Source organism: Bufo bufo, chromosome 4 (assembly GCF_905171765.1).
Source record: "Bufo bufo chromosome 4, aBufBuf1.1, whole genome shotgun sequence".
Taxonomy (NCBI): Eukaryota; Metazoa; Chordata; class Amphibia; order Anura; family Bufonidae; genus Bufo; species Bufo bufo.
This window is the reverse complement of record NC_053392.1, coordinates 585,439,993-585,459,959: the sequence shown is the minus strand read 5'-3', so window position 1 is coordinate 585,459,959 and position 19,967 is coordinate 585,439,993. Positions and strand designations below refer to the sequence as shown.

At 46.7% G+C, this 19,967-nt stretch overlaps 1 protein-coding gene across 1 annotated transcript in view; it reads right to left on the bottom strand.

Annotated features, from left to right (window-relative positions):
* SMYD2 (SET and MYND domain containing 2) overlaps positions 1 to 18,086 on the bottom strand; it is a 30,465-nt gene extending 12,379 nt beyond the window's left edge. The window contains exons 1-8 of the mRNA XM_040430427.1: positions 17,797 to 18,086; positions 9,193 to 9,256; positions 8,069 to 8,179; positions 6,508 to 6,568; positions 6,133 to 6,257; positions 4,174 to 4,241; positions 3,754 to 3,856; positions 1,629 to 1,739 (exon numbers count right to left, since the gene is read on the bottom strand). Of these exons, the coding sequence (XP_040286361.1) occupies positions 1,629 to 1,739; positions 3,754 to 3,856; positions 4,174 to 4,241; positions 6,133 to 6,257; positions 6,508 to 6,568; positions 8,069 to 8,179; positions 9,193 to 9,256; positions 17,797 to 17,963 (810 nt within the window). The 5' untranslated portion in view covers positions 17,964 to 18,086. The remainder of the gene's footprint in view (positions 1 to 1,628; positions 1,740 to 3,753; positions 3,857 to 4,173; positions 4,242 to 6,132; positions 6,258 to 6,507; positions 6,569 to 8,068; positions 8,180 to 9,192; positions 9,257 to 17,796) is intronic.
* Positions 18,087 to 19,967: the final 1,881 nt, after the last annotated feature.

Sequence of the window (19,967 nt, the reverse complement as noted above, 5' to 3'; positions counted from 1 at the left end):
CTGTGTCAAGTTTGACAGGAGTCATGTGCCCGCTGCATCAGCGACATGTCTCCTATGTGTCCCAGTGACATGATGCATAGGGGACAATTCACCACTGCGGTGGCGATGTGACCCGTGTCAAACCAGGAAGCAGCAGAGGTGGAGCAAAGGAGCAGGTTAAGTATGCTTCTCTCCTCTGGCCACCTTGGGAGTGGGGAGGTTTTGCCCAAAAGGCCCCCAGGGGTGAACAAACCCTTTAAAGGGAACCGGTCGCGTTGAACATAGTGTCTGAGCTGCAGGCAGCATGTTATAGAGCAGGAGGAGCTGAGCAGATTGATGTATAGTTTTATGGGAGAAGATTCAGTAAAACTTGTTATTTATATATTTATATTCCTGCTCATTCTGGGCTTTGAAGTCCAGGAGGCGGTCCTATCAGTGACTGACAGCCTTCCCTCTATGAGGAGGCGGTCCTATCAGTGACTGACAGCCTTCCTTCTATGAGGAGGCGGTCCTATCAGTGACTGACAGCCTTCCCTCTATGAGGAGGCGGTCCTATCAGTGACTGACAGCCTTCCCTCTATGAGGAGGCGGTCCTATCAGTGACTGACAGCCTTCCCTCTATGAGGAGGCGGTCCTATCAGTGACTGACAGCCTTCCCTCTATGAGGAGGCGGTCCTATCAGTGACTGACAGCCTTCCCTCTATGAGGAGGAGGTCCTATCAGTGACTGACAGCCTTCCCTCTATGAGGAGGAGGTCCTATCAGTGACTGACAGCCTTCCCTCTATGAGGAGGCGGTCCTATCAGTGACTGACAGCCTTCCCTCTATGAGGAGGCGGTCCTATCAGTGACTGACAGCCTTCCCTCTATGAGGAGGCGGTCCTATCAGTGACTGACAGCCTTCCCTCTATGAGGAGGCGGTCCTATCAGTGACTGACAGCCTTCCCTCTATGAGAAGGAGGTCCTATCAGTGACTGACAGCCTTCCCTCTATGAGGAGGCGGTCCTATCAGTGACTGACAGCCTTCCCTCTATGAGGAGGCGGTCCTATCAGTGACTGACAGCCTTCCCTCTATGAGGAGGCGGTCCTATCAGTGACTGACAGCCTTCCCTCTATGAGGAGGCGGTCCTATCAGTGACTGACAGCCTTCCCTCTATGAGGAGGCGGTCCTATCAGTGACTGACAGCCTTCCCTCTATGAGGAGGCGGTCCTATCAGTGACTGACAGCCTTCCCTCTATGAGGAGTCAGTTCTATCAGTGATGGACAGCCTTCTCCCTATGACTGTGTATACAGAGATAGCTGTCAATCACTGATAGGACCGCCTCCTGGACTTCAAAGCCCAGAATGAGCCTACAGGCAATTTTACCAGTGTGTTCCTGCACTGGAGAAGGGTAAAAGTTTACACATCCAGCAATCTGAACTATCGGCTCAAACGGCGGGAAGGAACATGCACGGCTTCTGGTCCATACAGATATTCATCAGGGTCTGAGTGACCACCCAATGCTGAGCGATACGGAGCAGACGCTGCAGTACCCACCTTGTAAAAGACATGCACAGTAAGGACACCTGGTGGGTATACAGCCCACATGACCCAGACTAAAGACACTGAGCCTTCCATGTTTGAACACATTGAGAAATGACCCCCTCTACCTTTTCCTTGATGGTGCACTCCTTGCAGTCGCAGGTGAAAAAATACGCATCTTTAAGTCGGTCGTTTCGATCTTCTGTAGGGTACAGCAAATCGATGTAGCTGGTGAAGACCTGAAATTAGAGAAGAAAAGTTCTACAACCTTCTCAGAGACGGTGGGTTTCATTTCCAAATCATTTGTAAGATCTCTGCATGCTGTCTGGGAATGGCAACCTTCAAGAAGTCGACACTCAGAAGGCTGAAAACCTGTCCTGATCAGGCGATCTGGATCTAAAAGCACATTTATCTGGTTACATGTATCAGGGTCTAGCTGCCGAAACCCCCAGAGAACAGTCTGCAGTGGAAACGGGATAGTAGGTGGGGTGGGGGGGGGGGGGGTATTTATCATTCAATGAATGGCAGCATTTTCATAAAATTGCAACTTTTGCTGTTTGAGGTCAGTGTCACTTTAGCCAAGAGTAGGTGGAGCTTAGAGAAGGGGCGTGGTCGCCTGAGGCCTACAGATTTACTATAAATTATACCAGAAACTGGAGTGAATTATAGCTCAGATCTACATCCGCTGATAGCTGGTGTAGATTCGATTTTTCTGGTGCAGAGACCTCTTTTTTAATAAATTTGACACCTCTTCCTCCAGCGCACTTTTTAGTATAAGACTGCAGTATGAAATGCTACTTTTAATAAATTTCCCACAGACGGCAGGACACCACAAGTAGGCGGAGCCAGCAATACCATAGTGCAGCACAAAATACCGCCCCTGCAGAACCAAATAGCAACCTCGCTGCAGTATTCCAGTGTATCACTACTCTGAGGACGGCAATGCAGATGAATTCAGGAGAGCAGCAGCCCCCTGGGCATTGGTCCACTTGGAAATTTCACTGTGGGGTCCATGGCCAGTCCGCCTCTGTGGGGGACCCCATCTCTAGGACGAGATCTTAATAGATGCCTATAAAACAAAGGCTCCCCAGTATTTTGTTAAACTACAACTCCCAGCAGGCTGAGAGCTGTATATGTGCAAGAGCTGGAAAACCCCTGCCTTACATGTACGTTCTAGGGGAAATTAACCAGAAAGAATGGAGGAGGCGCGACCATGTATGTTATTTAAAAGAAGCAGCATATATGACTACATTACCCCAGGCAGAACAGGGTCACCCACAATCATAAAACCTCTTCATTTATAGAATTTTTAGAACTAGTGTTTTAAAACTTGGGCCTATAAATTAAAAGTGCCATGAAACTTTAGCACGTAAGACTTGGGATACAGCCAGGTGCAGTTATTCCTGGTGTCCACAAGAGGGACCCACAAGACAAGGTAACATTACACCACAACAGCTGCCGGGGGCCACATCTGAAGATGCGGCGCGCGGACGCTGAAGACCATTTCATCACACATTTACAGTGGTCTTGTAGATCTTATCGACATTCCACGGACTAAGCTGGCGTCCGGGAGAAAGGGAGAGCCGCTGCCAAAGTATGATCATCTCATGAAGTCATGTTTATCTGGATAATCCTGTGGTTAGTTATAGCCTGGTGTGTTACTACCCTGCTCATAGCGGGACCCTCCGCTCCCGTCTTCCACATCATGGCTTCCATACAGCAGGCTATACCGCACAGTATAACTCTACCTCCTATAGGTCATGTCTTTTTATAGCTAAGGTTTCTGGAGTGTCCTCAAACTTGGAGAATTTCCCGGCGGTGCCCACAAATGCCTCCAGCGTAACGTCAGGGTGTATTTCTATCTGGGAAAGAGGAGGAAGGAGCAGGATTTCTACACTGCATCTCTGGGAAGACCTGACTACATGGAGAATGATTGCCACGATTATCACCAAGGGTGCAGTCACGGGTTACGTTCAGCAAAAAAATGGCGGTAACCGGGCCCGTGACATTAATTATAATGGTGTGACAGAGGGGCCATCATCAACTGCTCTCTAAATCTATTCTTACATTGCAGCAATATCATATAAGACTTTTCAATCATCGGACGCTAGATTACTGGAATTTCACTGCATTTATTGCCCCTATAGGGGTTCAGGTCGGGGGGTCCTGTATGCTTATAATCCAGGAAGGGGGAGGGCGGCAATAAGAAAACATCTAGAGATGGGACATGCACGGCAACGAAGGATATCCTACCTCATCTCCAGCATGGATCTCTTGCACAGCCCGGATCTCGGCCACGGTGCCTTTGTAGGTCACAATCACGTTGGGGCAGCAGCTGTGATTCATTAGTGCAACGCTGCAAATAAATAATGAATAAATAAATACATTTCAATATTTAAAAAAAAAATAAAATGAAAAAAATAAAATAAAAATCATCTTCTCTGAAATAATGCAATAGAAAAGTGAATATGTGGCTATCTACTCGACCAACGCTCCACTCAGCGGTTGCCGGCTGGGGTAGGGCAGAAGGACCAACCACAACTAGTCCTCCTCTGCCCAAGGGCCCCCATAGCAGCCGCATTGTCTCTAGGATATGTACGCCCTTGGATGTAACGTGGTCTGTGAGAATCCATCAGACGGCGTGCGCCATGACAGACGTGAAAAGTAACCTACTCAGGGAATATCGCTGATCCCAAGTGCGACAGCTCCTCGTCTTCAATGGTAAAGCCATTGCAGTTAACCTAGAAGAATAAGAGGGATTAGCGGGGATCCTTCTTTCACACGGTGCATTCATCTCCCTATGTACAGTCATTACACAGGGGCGGTAAAAGGTTCTCTTAATCCCCCTCCTTGGGGTAGAATCCAAATTTAAATTGGATTTTGATATTGATGGCCTACCCACCGGATAGCTCATCAATATCAGATCAGCAGGGGTCCAACTTCTGGCACCGCCAATGATCAGCTGTTTAAAGGGGACCACTGTCTCCTCTTCCTAGGCCTGGTGACATCCCGCTCAACTGATCCGAAACCTGGGACTGCTGCCGATTTGATATTAATGAACAAACAAAAAAAAAAACAGCCATGTTTTTCCAATTCTGTATGACCACTTTAATGGAGTCTTCTGAGCCTATCCTATAGGTCATTAATATCAATGACCTATAGGATAGGCTCAGAAGACTCCATTAAAGTGGTCATACAGAATTGGAAAAACATGGCTGTTTTTTTTTTGTTTTGTTTTTTTAAATACAGCACCCCACCTGTCCACAGGATGTATGGGGTATTGCAGGTTATGTAGCTGGGGAAATTTTAACAACTACCATTGATTTTAGCAGCAGTTTGTCAGGGGCGCCAGGAGTCAGACCCCCACCGATCAAAAGTTTATTTATGTCCTATCCTGAGAATAGATAAATCGATATTTAAATCTTGTAAAACCCCTTTAAAACGTGGGTTTCCAGGATATTACATTGACAGTTTATCCTTATGTGACATCAGCATGAAGCCCACCCTCAGGGGAAAGCGCCATCACTTTCAATACCCGAAATACCAATGTCGGCTCATTCCGTCAATTGATGTGGGATCTGGTGATGGGTCCCCCCCCAAACCGATCAGACATCGATGGCCCAGGTAAGGGAACTGCATAAATAGCAACTTCCTAACATGTTGTGTAATATTGTCGCAGAAAGTGGTTCACTTTGATCTCATTAGCAAGATAGGTTCCCTTGCCACCGATTTCAGCAATGACCTCCGTGAGGAAGCACAAAGCATTACAACTGCCCGGCTGATCACAGAGCCCGGTCTAGAAAACACTGAAACAAAATCTAATTTAAACATGGCTCTTAAAAGGGATTTTCAGATTTGGATAATCCCTTGGCAAAAAGCTGATCACAAAAGGTCTCCCTGCTGGGATCTACAGCGATCAGCTACAATCTGTGGGTAAATCTGGTAATACGTATCCAGTTTCCCTGCAGCGCCACCACAGGTGAAACTGAGAATTACACCATTCCCATTCACACAGTTCCTGGAGGACAGGGCAGGTCCTCCAGGATGTTCTTTGTAACCGCTCTCCACTCTAGCCATAAGAGGAGAATCCTGAACAGAGGACCCCCCCCCCATCCCCACTTCTAAAATGGACAACCCCTTTAAGGACTCAAGGACAAGTAAGGAACCATCAGGACATAGTTCTTTATCCCCAATGGTGCATCTGTAAAGACTGAAGGTACACAGCTTAGCTCAGGCAGCCGCAGCTGTCACAGTGATCACAGACGTCTCGGGATGTCCACACTCTGACGACAGCTGAACTTTTACTACTCATCAGCAGGGAATGATTGTCCACAGAGCCAGAACGGCTATCCATCATTATGTGACATCTCCATGCTCCTGGGTAACAGGGACACTGTCCGTCCATATGTACAACTAATCCGAAAGTACTGTATGCCTTCCACTGCTGTTCACCTTCTACAGCCGGACATGCTGTGTACAAACACGGAGCCAGCAGAGAGAAGCAAACTCACGCAGCAAGAGCAGGAAGCAAGCAGAACTCTGAATGCAGCTCTGGATGTGTGTAGAGTATCAGTGTAAAATAAATTAAGCAAACTATTTGCAAGCAGCATGAACAAACGGAAGCGCAATTACCTGTGCAAAGAGGACTTCAAGTGCGGCATTGTCACCATAGTGCAAATTCTTAGAGTAAAAGTGATGCAAGGCAGCAATATCGATCTGAATGAGCTCTTTCTTTTCATTGTCCAGTTTGTCAAGGTCTAAAAATAAAATAAAACAATAACAATAACAAAAATATAAATAATAATAAAATATATAATATTTTATTATATTTAACCCTAAAATTGTAATAAAATATAAATAAAAATAATTAAAAAAAATACAAATAAAATATGAATTCATTATAATTACTGTTATGGAGTATCATATGGAGATCTTGAAAATTCTTTTGACATAAATGAAAAACAAAAAATAAATAAAAATAAAAAAAATATATACAAAATTTCTTACGGGATTCAAACTCCTTCACCGACAGATATTTCTCGGATGGCGTTCTTTCTGGGTGCAATTTCTAGGATTTAAAGAAAATCTTGATTTATTTCCATTATAAACAAATTTAGAAAATGTGAGTATAATAGTATATATATATATATATTTTTTTATTTTTTATTAGTATAATAGTATTAGATAATAGTATAAAAGTTCTCTCTCTATATTTTTGTCTTCCCTTTTTAAACTGCATGGCCACGAGGCAGTATTCAGAACTTCCTCCATCTGCATGTATGACGATCAGAAAAATAGCAGGGTTCATTTAAATATGTAATTTCCCTTTGTTTCCCATGCATCCAAATAAGGCCGACTCGCATGTTGGACTTTGAGGCAAGCGAATCGCCTCGCTGTAGATGGAGTTGAAACGCGCCGTTCAGCTGTTGGCCTCAGGCCAGCACTTTGTAATCTTGCCCATTAAATATGGGATTGCAGGTGGCTCAGCAGCTGAGGTTAAGAGGACTGGAGTTTGCATATTAAACCTTCAGAAAAAGTCGCCGGCGTTTATCTATTCCGACAACCCCGCCATCGCCGCCTCTTGCCAGTCAGTTTGAGCGCAGAAAAGATCACTTATTTGCGCGCTGTAAGACTTCATGACAGACCGCGCTCCGGGCAGAGCAACTCAACGCCTGCCATATTGGCTCTCTTTTGTACATAGACTTGAAATGATATGAAAATTAAAAAATCTTTACGGCCCCGACGCTCTCCAGCAGCGCCTCAGACTAGTTTTCAATGTTCCCATATGCGGCAGGGGTGGAACGCCAACTTTGTCTTTTACTATGACCTTGAGAATAATAAGTCTCGACTTCAATGTTGAGATGAAGTTTTTTTAGGACATGCCCCCTTTCCTGACACTCGTCATGTAATTAGAATTCTAGAGCGTCTATTCTTATGACTATGTTGTGCCATTCTTCTATTATTCCTACTAGACGTTATGAGTGAATTACTAGAAGTTTGTTGTGAAGGTCCAGATGGGTGTTACCAGCGCTGATTGGATAGTGTCAGACTGTGCAGGGACAACCCCCCCCCCCCAACTGGTAACACCCATCTGGACCTTTACTGCAAATGTCTAGCAATGCATTCATAACTTCTAGTAGGAATAATAGATGAATGACACAAGAGTCATAAGAATAGATGCTCCAAATTGTTATTAAAAGGGGAGATGCAAGATATTACTAAAATAAACATGTCAGGATCTGTCAAGTGATTGCCCTCTAACGAGGTCTATCAGGTTTCCATCGTCGTGTCCATCTTTTTACCGCATTCTGGGCTATTTTATCAACGGCAGTTGAGGAAGGCTGGATGGGCCGAAACGCGTCCTGTACTGTAATTTTGCTATGGATAAAAGAATATCATGGATTGAAAATGAAGACATCTGCTGGGGTTATTTTTTGAACCATTATACTTATGACTCGATACCATCATGGTCCTAGATACATAATATGATGATGGATATATGCTGTGGTCAACCCCCTCGCCTCACAACATATAAATCATCCTCACGCGGACTTCCCGGCGGCCTCACCTGTTTGGCCAGTATCCTTGCGGTCAGTCTTACGGTTTCCGAGGGGTTCCAGTTCTGTCCATACGAGCACATTGAGGAGCATTCCAGCTTGTGCATGGGCCAGTCTCCTTTCTAACATCAGCAGAAAACAGCGGAGAGCAATTAAAACAAGGATATGGCGGTCTTCTCCGCAGACAAAGGTTAGTCGAAATATGTTTCCTTTACAAAATAAGGGATGACACAAAGGATGAGATCCGAGGGAAAGCACAGCGAGGCGAGAAACAATCCTCCGGGACAATCACAAGATGACAAACTGCTTTATTTAGAACCCTGAGTGAGAAGTGAACCTTCCCAACAAAATCGGCCTCTAGCGTCCACACATACAGAACAAAGAAATCATAGGGCCCCACTGCAAAGCGCACATCGCGTCCAGCTCCCAAAATGGATTGGGGGAAAAAAAATAAAATAAAAAATATATAAATTATGTCTGCCAGTATCTACCAACATATGGGAGGAGTGTTGATATCAAGGAAAAAGCTAAGACTTTAGGTTTAAAAAAAAAAAAAAAAAACACGGCTCTCACATCCACATTGATTTACTCATTTGCATTTCTCAGCACAATTTATAATCTGCATATGAGGCCATTTGTAGACTTTTTGATCAAAATACATAAGCCCACTCCCCACGTCAAGGTTTCCTATTTTGGTGGTTGGCGCCAGATTAGAGTAGATACCCACTCGACAGAGGCAACCTTGACAAATGGCCTCACATACAGATTATAAATGACGCCGAGAGCATGTGGATCCGCAAGCCATGTTTTTTTTTTTGGGGGGAATTTATTTACAAATAAAATATTGACAACTGTGCCTTTTCATGGTATGGCACAGTCCAACAGATGCCATGTTATAAATGCTTTGGATTCCCCCTAGCGCCATATATGCAAATTAGACAGCGGCACCTCAGGACAACCCCCTTACTTGAGGCACCTCCCCTGAGACGATCAACAGGATCCAGCTGCTGGAGCAACACGGAAGGGAAAGTTTTTTTTCTGCACAGCCCCCAAACAAAGACCAGTCATGGGGAACTTAATTTACAAGAGACAGGTTCCTCTTTGAATTCATGGACATAAGGATGAACGCACGTACCTGACAGTCCACATTGCAGTAAAAGGCCTGCTTGCATTTGCCACATTTTGAAAGCCCTTCTTTCCTTAGGACGATAAAAAAAAAAAGTTATTACATACTAATCTTTGTTATATTTAGCGAATAATTAGCACACGCAGAAAGTAAGCATTATGATGGCTGGGCTACCTGGCGATCTTGGCCATGACATCTACCGCCTGACTAAAGATCGCTGTGTAGCTGTCACAGTGCGACTTGCTAGTGTCCCAAAATCCGAAAAAAAAATAATCCAGCAACGTTTTATTTTTGAGGTCACGATAACCTCCGAGACACGCGGTGACCCCGTTCAGTGGCGGCGCCGCTATACTGCAATCTTTGGTTGCGGCCAAGATCTCCATGTATCCCTAGCCTAAAACTCATCTCTCTTAGGCCCCTTTCACACGGGCGAGTATTCCGCGCGGATGCGATGCGTGAGGTGAACGCATTGCACCCGCACTGAATACCGACCCATTATTTCAATGGGGTGTTCAGATGAGCGGTGATTTTCACGCATCACTTATGAGTTGCGTGAAAATCGCAGCATGCTCTATATTTGCGTTTTTCACGCAACGCAGGCCCCATAGAAGTGAATGGGGTTGCGTGAAAATCGCAAGCAAGTGCGGATGCGGTGCGATTTTCACGCATGGTTGCTAGGTGACAGTCTATTCACTGTATTATTTTCCCTTATAACATGGTTATAAGGGAAAATAATAGCATTCTGAATACAGAATGCATAGTAGGTGATCAATTGAGGGTTAAAAAAAAAAAAAGAAAAAAAATTAACTCACCTTCTCCTCTTGTTCGCGTAGTTCCCGATCTCTTCTTTACTTCTTAAAAGATGAAAATACCGGCTAGGACCTGTGGTGACGTCAGATCACATGCTCCAATCACATGGTCCATCACCACGGTGATGTACCATGTGATTGGAGCATGTGATCTGACGTCACCAAAGGTCCTTTAGCCCACAGCTCATCATTAAAGAAGTAAAGAAGAGACCGGGAACTACGCGAACAAGAGGAGAAGGGGAGTTAATTTTTTTCTTTTTTTTTTAACCCTCAATTGACCACCTACTAAGCATTCTGTATTCAGAATGCTATTATTTTCCCTTATAACCATGTTATAAGGGAAAATAATAACATCTACACAACACCGATCCCAAACCCGAACTTCTGTGAAGAAGTTCGGGTACCAAACATGAGTGATTTTTCTCACGCGAGTGCAAAACGTATTACAATGTTTTGCACTCGCGCGGAAAAATCGCGGGTATTCCCGCAACGCACCCGCACATTTTCCCGCAACGCCCGTGTGAAAGAGGCCTTACTGTTAAGCCTTACGGGCGGGACGGATTAGGTCCGGATGCGTTCAGTGAAACTCGCACTATTTTGCAAGCAAGTTCAGTCAGTTTTGTCTGCGATTGCGTTTAGTTGTTCAGTTTTTTCCGCGCAGGTGCAATGCGTTTTGATGCGTTTTTCACGCTCGTGATAAAAAACTGAATGTTTACAAACAACATCTCTTAGCATCCATCAGTGAAAAACGCATCGCACCCGCACTTGCTTGCGGATGCAATGCGTTTTTCACGCAGCCCCATTCACTTCTATTGGGCCAGGGTTGCGTGAAAAACGCAGAATATAGAACATGCTGCGATTTTCACGCAACGCAGAACTGATGCGTGAAAAACAACGCTCATGTACACAGACCCATTGAAATGAATGGGTCAGGATTCAGTGCGGGTGCAATGCGTTCACCTCACGCATTGCACCCGCGCGGAAAACTCGCCTGTGTGAAAGGGACCTTATAAAAAGGTTTGTTATTTTGGGCTGCTTTTTCTAGAAATTTTCTGCCTAAACTCGTCACTTTTATACACAGTTGGATCCAATAATCCGGAATATTCTACAGAACCGGCCCCATCAATGCCAGAATTTTCCAGCACAGATAATATATGAACTACCACACTCAACACTAAGGGCTTCTCAGGTTTCCTATCTACATACAGTTATCAGCGATTGTACGTCATCCAAAGAAGGAATCCGAGACACCGCGAGGGGGATCTGGTTTATGTTGGACGCCTCTCCGCAGCAAATAGTAACAGCGGCTATCTTAAGTTGGTTTGAAGATTACAAACATTTTGCCAGAAAAGGAAAAATGTGCTCGGTGTGATCCAAGACAAAACAGGATGCCTTCTAAGGGAGGAGCGGAGCTGCAGATCTGCATCAGTCGAGATGGGTCTCAAAAGGGAGGACACTTAGTCGGTCAATGTCTTCCTTATATCAAAGGTTAACGTTTAAAAGGGGTTGTCTGGTTAAAGCTCGAAGTCAGACAACTTCTTTAAGCTGTGGTACACAACCCACCAACCTAGAGTTGGCCAGACCATTGCTCAACGGGCCACAGCTAGAAGAATCTGCTTCTGAACAACATCATGGTCCAGAACCGGTGGAATGTGTCCGATACATATGGATGACACTGCCAAACCCTCCTCCGCATGTAGCGTGCTGTACTTTGTGGCTGGTCTACGGTGCAAAATCTACAGCAAATTCGCCACATCTAAACTCACTTCTAGGGGCCGTTCAAACCTAATTTGGTAGGCATTCCATGCCAAAACGCAATCTGCCTCCCTCTGGCGGGCCTTGGCGATTGGTCAAGATGCACCAAGAGGACATGTCGGTTACGCCAATAAACCACACCCACATGATCATCAGTGCAGCCTCCCACTGAAAAGAATGGGTGTCGGATCCCGCGTGGCACAGAATGCATGTGTGTGAACAGCCGCTAAGAAGTTCTTACATCATAAAATGATTTGAGGGCTTTTGTCATCTTACAAAGCTATGGTATATCATTAGGGTGTGCCAAAACATGATCGTGGGGCTTAGACTCCCGGCACCCCCCCCCCCCCATCAGATGTTTGAAAAGGCTGCAGCAGTTGGATGAACAATGCTTGGTATTGCAGCTCAGTCCCATTGTACTACGCCTAGGCCATGTGACCGATGAACATGATGGCACTGGCCTAGGAAGAGACCACAGTGCTTGCCCAAGGAACCTTGGTCCCTTCCAACAGCTGATTGGTGGCGGTGCCAGGAGGAGTAAGCCCTCTCCACTGATTCTCAGTGTAGGTTATCAATATTTAATTCATGGAAACCCCCCTTTAAAATCCTACAAGAATGATGGGACCAAGACCCCTTCAGATGAGTCGCTGTGCAGAGAAAACCTGTTTGGACGATATAGATATATAGAATACTCACCTCACAAATTTCCACTGCTCCAGTTGCGGCGCTTCCCTGCTTTCCGGTCCCCCTTAAAACACTAAGGGCTCATGAACATGAACGTATTTTCTTTCCGTGTCCGTTCTGGGGTTTTTGCGGACCGTATGCGGAACCATTCACTTCAATGGGTCCGCAAAAAAAATAAACACACGACTGAAGTTTCTCCGTGTGCATTCTATTTCTGGATGTCCGTATTTCCGTTCCGCAAAAAAATAGAACATGTCCTATTATTGTCCGCATTACGGACAAGGATAGTACTGTTATATGAAGGGCCAGCTGTTCCGTAAAATACGGAATGCACATGGATGTCATCCGTATTTTTTGCAAACCGCAAAATACATACGGTCGTGTGCATGAGCTCTAAAAAGGACTAATCACTGGCTAAAAGGTAGGTCACTGCTGTGGTCAGTGACTGGCTGAGTGGTTACTTGCTGCATGTCAAGAAGGACCGGGAACTAGAGACCGCGAGGGGGTTGGGGAGGATCCGGGAATCATACCGTTTTGTTTTCCCCCCACCACATTTTGAGCATGACGCACCCCTTAAACCTGCCCTCCGTTCTGAGTATCAGCAGGGGTCCGACTGCTGGGAGCAACTCTGCCCTCAAATAAAATGGACCCTGTGAACACCAAGATTAGTGTAGAACAAATCGAAGTATCCGTAGTGGACTTTGATCCAAATTTCAGGAAGAATTCGATTAGTAACGAAGCTGGATTTCCTCGCGCTTCGAGGTAAAGCACCAAAATTTTCCTCAAATGGCGGTAAAAAAATAAAAATGAAAAATACTCACCTCATCCATTTGCTCGTGGAGAGGCCGTCACAGCCATCTTGACTGAAGAAAATGCACCAAATCTATTGCGCACCAACATGTGACATCAGCAAGTCTTTATGCCGGCCAGGCACGGAGACGTTATCAGTGATAACGTCACCGCACCCGGCCATTGTGATGATGTGGCGACATCATCACGTGCGAGATTTGCTTAGTTTTCTTCACTCAAGATGGCCGCAAGCAAATGGATGAGGAGAGTATGTATTTTTTGTTTTTAACCCGCTAGGCCTCAATGTGACTGTCAGATGCTGCAATCAGCATCGAACGCGGCATCTGAGGGGTTCGATGACTGCATGGGGTGGTGCAAACGCCGTTCCCGTAATTGCGCCCGCTACTAATCACATTCCATTGTTTGTGACAAAGTAATTCCATACGAATCTAATTTCTTTGTGCACTTCGGCGAAGCAGCCGAATCGACACCCACCAGAAAAGTCCCTTTACTGTACATTAAACACGTGAAAATCGTACTTCTACTCCAATAGGATCGCTTGAAGCCACAGGCCCAAAGCCCGAGGCTGCACTACTGAGAAATACCTCAGCAGTGCACTGACAGACATCATCAGCCCTTGTGATTTCTGTCATATGCAACGGGATTATGGAAACTTACGTGGATCTAAATCACCGAATATTATTTCATTTGTCAGTTTTTGGATCCTCCAAAAATCTCCATGGGAACGCTGCACCGGAGAAACAAGAGCGGACATTTTGTCATCAGTACCTGTCAGTAGTGCAGCCTCAGACCTTACAGGGCAGTGATGAGTGTAAATGTGACCACCACACTGATGTATTTGGTTTCCATGACAACACATTTCAAACTCAGGTTTCGGCCTACAACTTCATGCGGTCGTATTTCAGCACAGAAATAAAACATGGGGGGGGGGGGGGGGGGGACAGCTTTTCACATTTTTAATGTTTACTAAGGTTTTCAGATAGCGGGTTGGAGATGGCGGTGTACTGTGAACATGGTTTCTCTGTAAACAAACATGCGCTTTTTACCCATAATGGCCAGCTTTTGAGAATGGCAATCCGGGAGGACAGAGGTTGGTATCCCAGAACCTTCCCCAGCAGTAGGTATAGATACTTACCTCAGTAGACAATTCAGCAGCCATTACACCCCCAGGGTTAGCCCCCAGTTCTTCAGGATTCCTGAAGTTCAAGTTTCCTTTATGTGACCAAAAACAGGGAAAGCAGACAACCCTGGTAATGGCGGCTCTATTAGAGGTCATCGAACTTAGGCCTCATACAGCGACACGACCGTCCGCAAATTGCAGATTCGCAAAGTAAGAATACAGATACTGTTCATGCTGCATCCGCTTTTTTCCCCCGCATACCTATTTACTTCAATAGGTCCTTGCTCCGCTTTTTACGGACAAGCATAGGCCAAGTTCTATCTTTTTTGCAACGTACAAAAGGGATGCAGAAAGCGCACGGATCATCTGCATGTTTGTTCCGCAGGAAGATGGGATATGTCCCGAAAAGGAGCACTGACCCATTGAAGTCAATTAGTCCGAAAAAAATAAAAAATAAATTCAAAATACAGACTGCAAAACGGATACTGTCCTGTGAATGAGGCCTTGGCCCCCATTCACATGACCGTGGGGCCATGGACTGCAAAGCGTAGGTCCGCAAAACTAGGGCACCAGCCGTGTGAACTGCGCATCGCAGTGTAGACCCAATGTCTTCAACAGGTCCATGATCCTCAAAATGCAGTGAAAGATAGAATTTTTCCTATCTTTTGCAAAGTGGAAGCACGGAACCAGAAGCCTGCGGAAGGGTTTCCGCGCGTTTCCGGGTCTGTGCCTCCGCTCTGCAAAAGATAGAACTTGTCCTATATTTCGCTGCATCTTGCGGACCTATTGAAGAGGCTGGTGCCCGCGTTTTGCGTTCCGCAATACGGGAACGTGAATTAGGGGAAATATAAGGTGGAGGAAATCACCCAGGGCGCACAGAGACCGGACTATGATCGGAATCTGTTGGTCAGTATGTAATGGGAGCGCCAATCGGCATAGTTTTCTTTGGTGATAACGCGTTGTGCGACGACTGACAAGGCCAATTAATTGTGTGAGTCGGGGAAGTCTTCGATGGCATGCAGTTAATAGCCGGAGCTTAACACTCCGGAGGCCGGTTTATAAAAAGGAGCCGTGACAAGGGCAATGCGATGTTACTACTAAGTGACAACAGGTGCCGAGCCCGAAAAAAAAGACAACAGCTGAAAAAAAAAAAAAAACTGAGAATGGGGTAAATGTGCTCATCTGTCACCAGGTGTCGACGCTGAAGTGGGCACCCCTACCACCGAGCAGCACGGTTAGCCTCCAGTCCTACTGCCCCCCCATGAAGGATGTCTCTCGCACTATGTCAGAGGATCTCATGTTAACATCTGTCACGACCTCCAGCCGAGAACCTAGAAGGGTCTGGCATGGTATGTGCGCAATGTTTATTAATTGCAGGCATGTCATGACCGGCGGCCTAATGAGTAATGGGATACTTGAATTTGGCTGGAGCCAAAGAGGAAAACACTGCCGCAAACTGTACGATAATCTACGGACATTCAAGAGCACCACGGGCAATATTTTTTTGTGCAGCAGAACGGTACAACGCAGCAGAATCCGCACACAACCCCACCCGTGGTCCGGATATTAAATCTGCCGCAGATCAATTTATGTTACGGATGCACGCCACGGATTTCCCACTTTGCAATGTGCAGGGCGAACCCTAAATCTGCACGATTTTGCCAGTGCAGATTTCATCCAGATACGCTGCGTATTTTCTGCTGCGGAAAATCCGACGCAGACCCCTTATGTGTGGCCGTACCACAGGTCAGAGATAAGAGCTCTACATGAGCCTTCAGATGACAGGATTCAAAGAAAACAGACTGTGACAGTTTGCCAACAGACTGATTTTTAACCCCTGCATGTCTCATTTTTAACAAAGACAAATAAAAAAAATAAAAAGTTTTTGGTCCAAAATGAGTAAAATGCAAACATAAAAAAAAAAAATTGCCCTGAAGGTACCAATAGCCTTTAGGCCTCATTCACATTTCTGTTTTTTTTTACTGACGTGTGCTGTCCGCATTACGTGTGCTGTCCGCATTTTCAGGGGTCCGTGAACAAAATAAATAAATACAGAGACCTGCACTACTTTGGTCTGTGACACTGATGAAACACGCCCATTATAGCCTAAGGGTCCGTAAAAAAAAAAAACAGACACGACGCAGAGGTCACCCGCATTTAGTCGGTTTTTCACTGACCACTGATGGGAGATGTTCTGGAAATTAACCTTCAGCCTAGTAGTGTCTGCAGAATACGGACGACACGCAGAGGGCAAAAAGACAAAACATCTTCGCGGACGAAACACGTACCGATTTCTTTTACGGACGTCAAACTGACACAGAAATGTGAACGAGGCCTTAAACTCTTCAACGCAGGTGAAGTTTCGCTGAGGGATATCTGCAGTGCTCACGGTACGTGCGGCCGTACCCCAACCCGAGGCTGCAGAGCCCCATGGAAATATCCGGCCACACCACGCGGGATAAATATAGCCACCAAACAACCGGAGACGTTCCACGAAATCCTCAGGAGAGGCTGCCATAGATACTGAATGCCGGGGAGGACTATGGGGCACAGGGACGTTATTTATTTATTTTTTCTCCTTAAAGGGGTGGTCCAGGGTTAGAAGATCATGGCTGCTTTCTTTGAGCGCCACACCTGACCTCAGGTTGTGTCTGGTATTACAGTACAGCTCGACTGAATTGAATAGGGGTTGATCGACCACACATGTATACAGGTGTAGGTAGCGCTGTTAAAAAAAAAAAAAAATAAAGAAATAAAAAGTCGCCATGTATTTGTAAACCTATACAGCCCCTTTATGAAAGTCAACGGAAAAGTAGTCTTTGACCTATAGGGGAGGGCTTGACGGACGCAAAACGTGCGCGAATACCACCGGCCATCGCAGCGCGTTATCGTACGCAATAGATTTCTATGGAGGAGGGGTGGGCACGACCGCCATATGATGCCACCTGCCCTATGGAACTCCATACTGTATGCCTAAAATATTCTCCTCTGAAATACAGGGATTTATGACGCTGACGCGGCTGTCACGGACAGGCTCACAGTTTGCACTGCGCCGGTCGTTGTCGACTGCAACATCTGTGCATTTTGAGCAGAACCGTGGATTTTCGATGGGCCAAGCATAAGTGACTGCAGCATTTAAAGGAAATGTGTCCGTGCACTAGAGGTCTGCTATGTCTTCTGCCTTCCTACAGACTCTGCTCTGGACACTGCTCACATCTGCCAGTAATTTTAGCAATATGTCTCAGGATAAATAGGGCTATTCGGAGGCGCTAGGACCCCGCTGCCAGAATGTCAGCTTCCTCCCACGTGCAGCAGGAGAGGCGCCGCCGTATGTCTTGTAATAGACGCGCGGCAGTAAGGCGCCCACCCTGGGGAGGAATAAGAGGGAGGCAGCGGGGTACCCGGAGGCCCGTGCCCGGGTGGAGGGGGTGGTACCTGGTGAAGCAGTAGTCGCACTGGTTGCCCCGCTCATTGACAGTCAGGACCCAGGTGTGGGCCGGGCAGGTGAACAGCAGCTCGCCCACTCTGAAGTCACGTAAAGCTCGCATCCCTCTGCCTTTGCCGGGGCTTATGAAGCGCTCGATTCCATCAGAGGGTCCCATGGTGTCCGCGAGAGAGGGCTGCTGGATGGGCGAGGGCCAGAGACAGATGGCGAGGCCGCTGTGCCGGGAGCAGCTATTAATGTCTCCCCGGGCCAGGCAGACAGGGGAGGACAGCTGTGCAGCTGCGGGAGCCGCGGGGTCCTAGCGCCGGTACATTCACCTGCTGCGTCTTGTATATAGCGCCTGCTGCAGTGTACAGCGCAGAGCACACAGGAGGAGGTGTACTGTGTATAGCAGAGCATACAGGAGGAGGTGTACTGTGTATAGCAGAGCACACAGGAGGAGGTGTACTGTGTATAGCAGAGCACACAGGAGGAGGTGTACTGTGTATAGCAGAGCACACAGGAGGAGGTGTACTGTGTATAGCAGAGCACAGGAGGAGGTGTACTGTGTATAGCAGAGCATACAGGAGGAGGTGTACTGTGTATAGCAGAGCACACAGGAGGAGGTGTACTGTGTATAGCAGAGCACAGGAGGAGGTGTACTGTGTATAGCAGAGCACAGGAGGAGGTGTACTGTGTATAGCAGTGTACAGGAGGAGGTGTACTGTGTATAGCAGAGCACACAGGAGGAGGTGTACTGTGTATAGCAGAGCATACAGGAGGAGGTGTACTGTGTATAGCAGAGCACACAGGAGGAGGTGTACTGTGTACAGCAGAGTACAGGAGGAGGTGTACTGTGTATAGCAGAGCACACAGGAGGAGGTGTACTGTGTACAGCAGAGTACAGGAGGAGGTGTACTGTGTATAGCAGAGCACACAGGAGGAGGTGTACTGTGTATAGCAGAGCATACAGGAGGAGGTGTACTGTGTATAGCAGAGCACAGGAGGAGGTGTACTGTGTATAGCAGAGCATACAGGAGGAGGTGTACTGTGTATAGCAGAGCATACAGGAGGAGGTGTACTGTGTATAGCAGAGCATACAGGAGGAGGTGTACTGTGTATAGCAGAGCACACAGGAGGAGGTGTACTGTGTACAGCAGAGTACAGGAGGAGGTGTACTGTGTATAGCAGAGCACAGGAGGAGGTGTACTGTGTATAGCAGTGTACAGGAGGAGGTGTACTGTGTATAGCAGAGCACACAGGAGGAGGTGTACTGTGTATAGCAGAGCACAGGAGGAGGTGTACTGTGTATAGCAGAGCATACAGGAGGAGGTGTACTGTGTATAGCAGAGCATACAGGAGGAGGTGTACTGTGTATAGCAGAGCACAGGAGGAGGTGTACTGTGTATAGCAGAGCACAGGAGGAGGTGTACTGTGTATAGCAGAGCACAGGAGGAGGTGTACTGTGTATAGCAGAGCACAGGAGGAGGTGTACTGTGTATAGCAGAGCATACAGGAGGAGGTGTACTGTGTATAGCAGAGCATACAGGAGGAGGTGTACTGTGTATAGCAGAGCATACAGGAGGAGGTGTACTGTGTATAGCAGAGCACAGGAGGAGGTGTATAGCAGAGCACAGGAGGAGGTGTACTGTGTATAGCAGAGCACAGGAGGAGGTGTACTGTGTATAGCAGAGCACAGGAGGAGGTGTACTGTGTATAGCAGAGCACGGGAGGAGGTGTACTGTGTATAGCAGAGCACAGGAGGAGGTGTACTGTGTATAGCAGAGCACAGGAGGAGGTGTACTGTGTATAGCAGAGTATACAGGAGAAGGTGTACTGTGTATAGCAGAGCACAGGAGGAGGTGTACTGTGTATAGCAGAGCACGGGAGGAGGTGTACTGTGTATAGCAGAGCACAGGAGGAGGTGTACTGTGTATAGCAGAGCACAGGAGGAGGTGTACTGTGTATAGCAGAGCACAGGAGGAGGTGTACTGTGTATAGCAGAGCACAGGAGGAGGTGTACTGTGTATAGCAGAGCACAGGAGGAGGTGTACTGTGTATAGCAGAGCACAGGAGGAGGTGTACTGTGTATAGCAGAGCATACAGGAGGAGGTGTACTGTGTATAGCAGAGCACACAGGAGGAGGTGTACTGTGTATAGCAGAGCACAGGAGGAGGTGTAC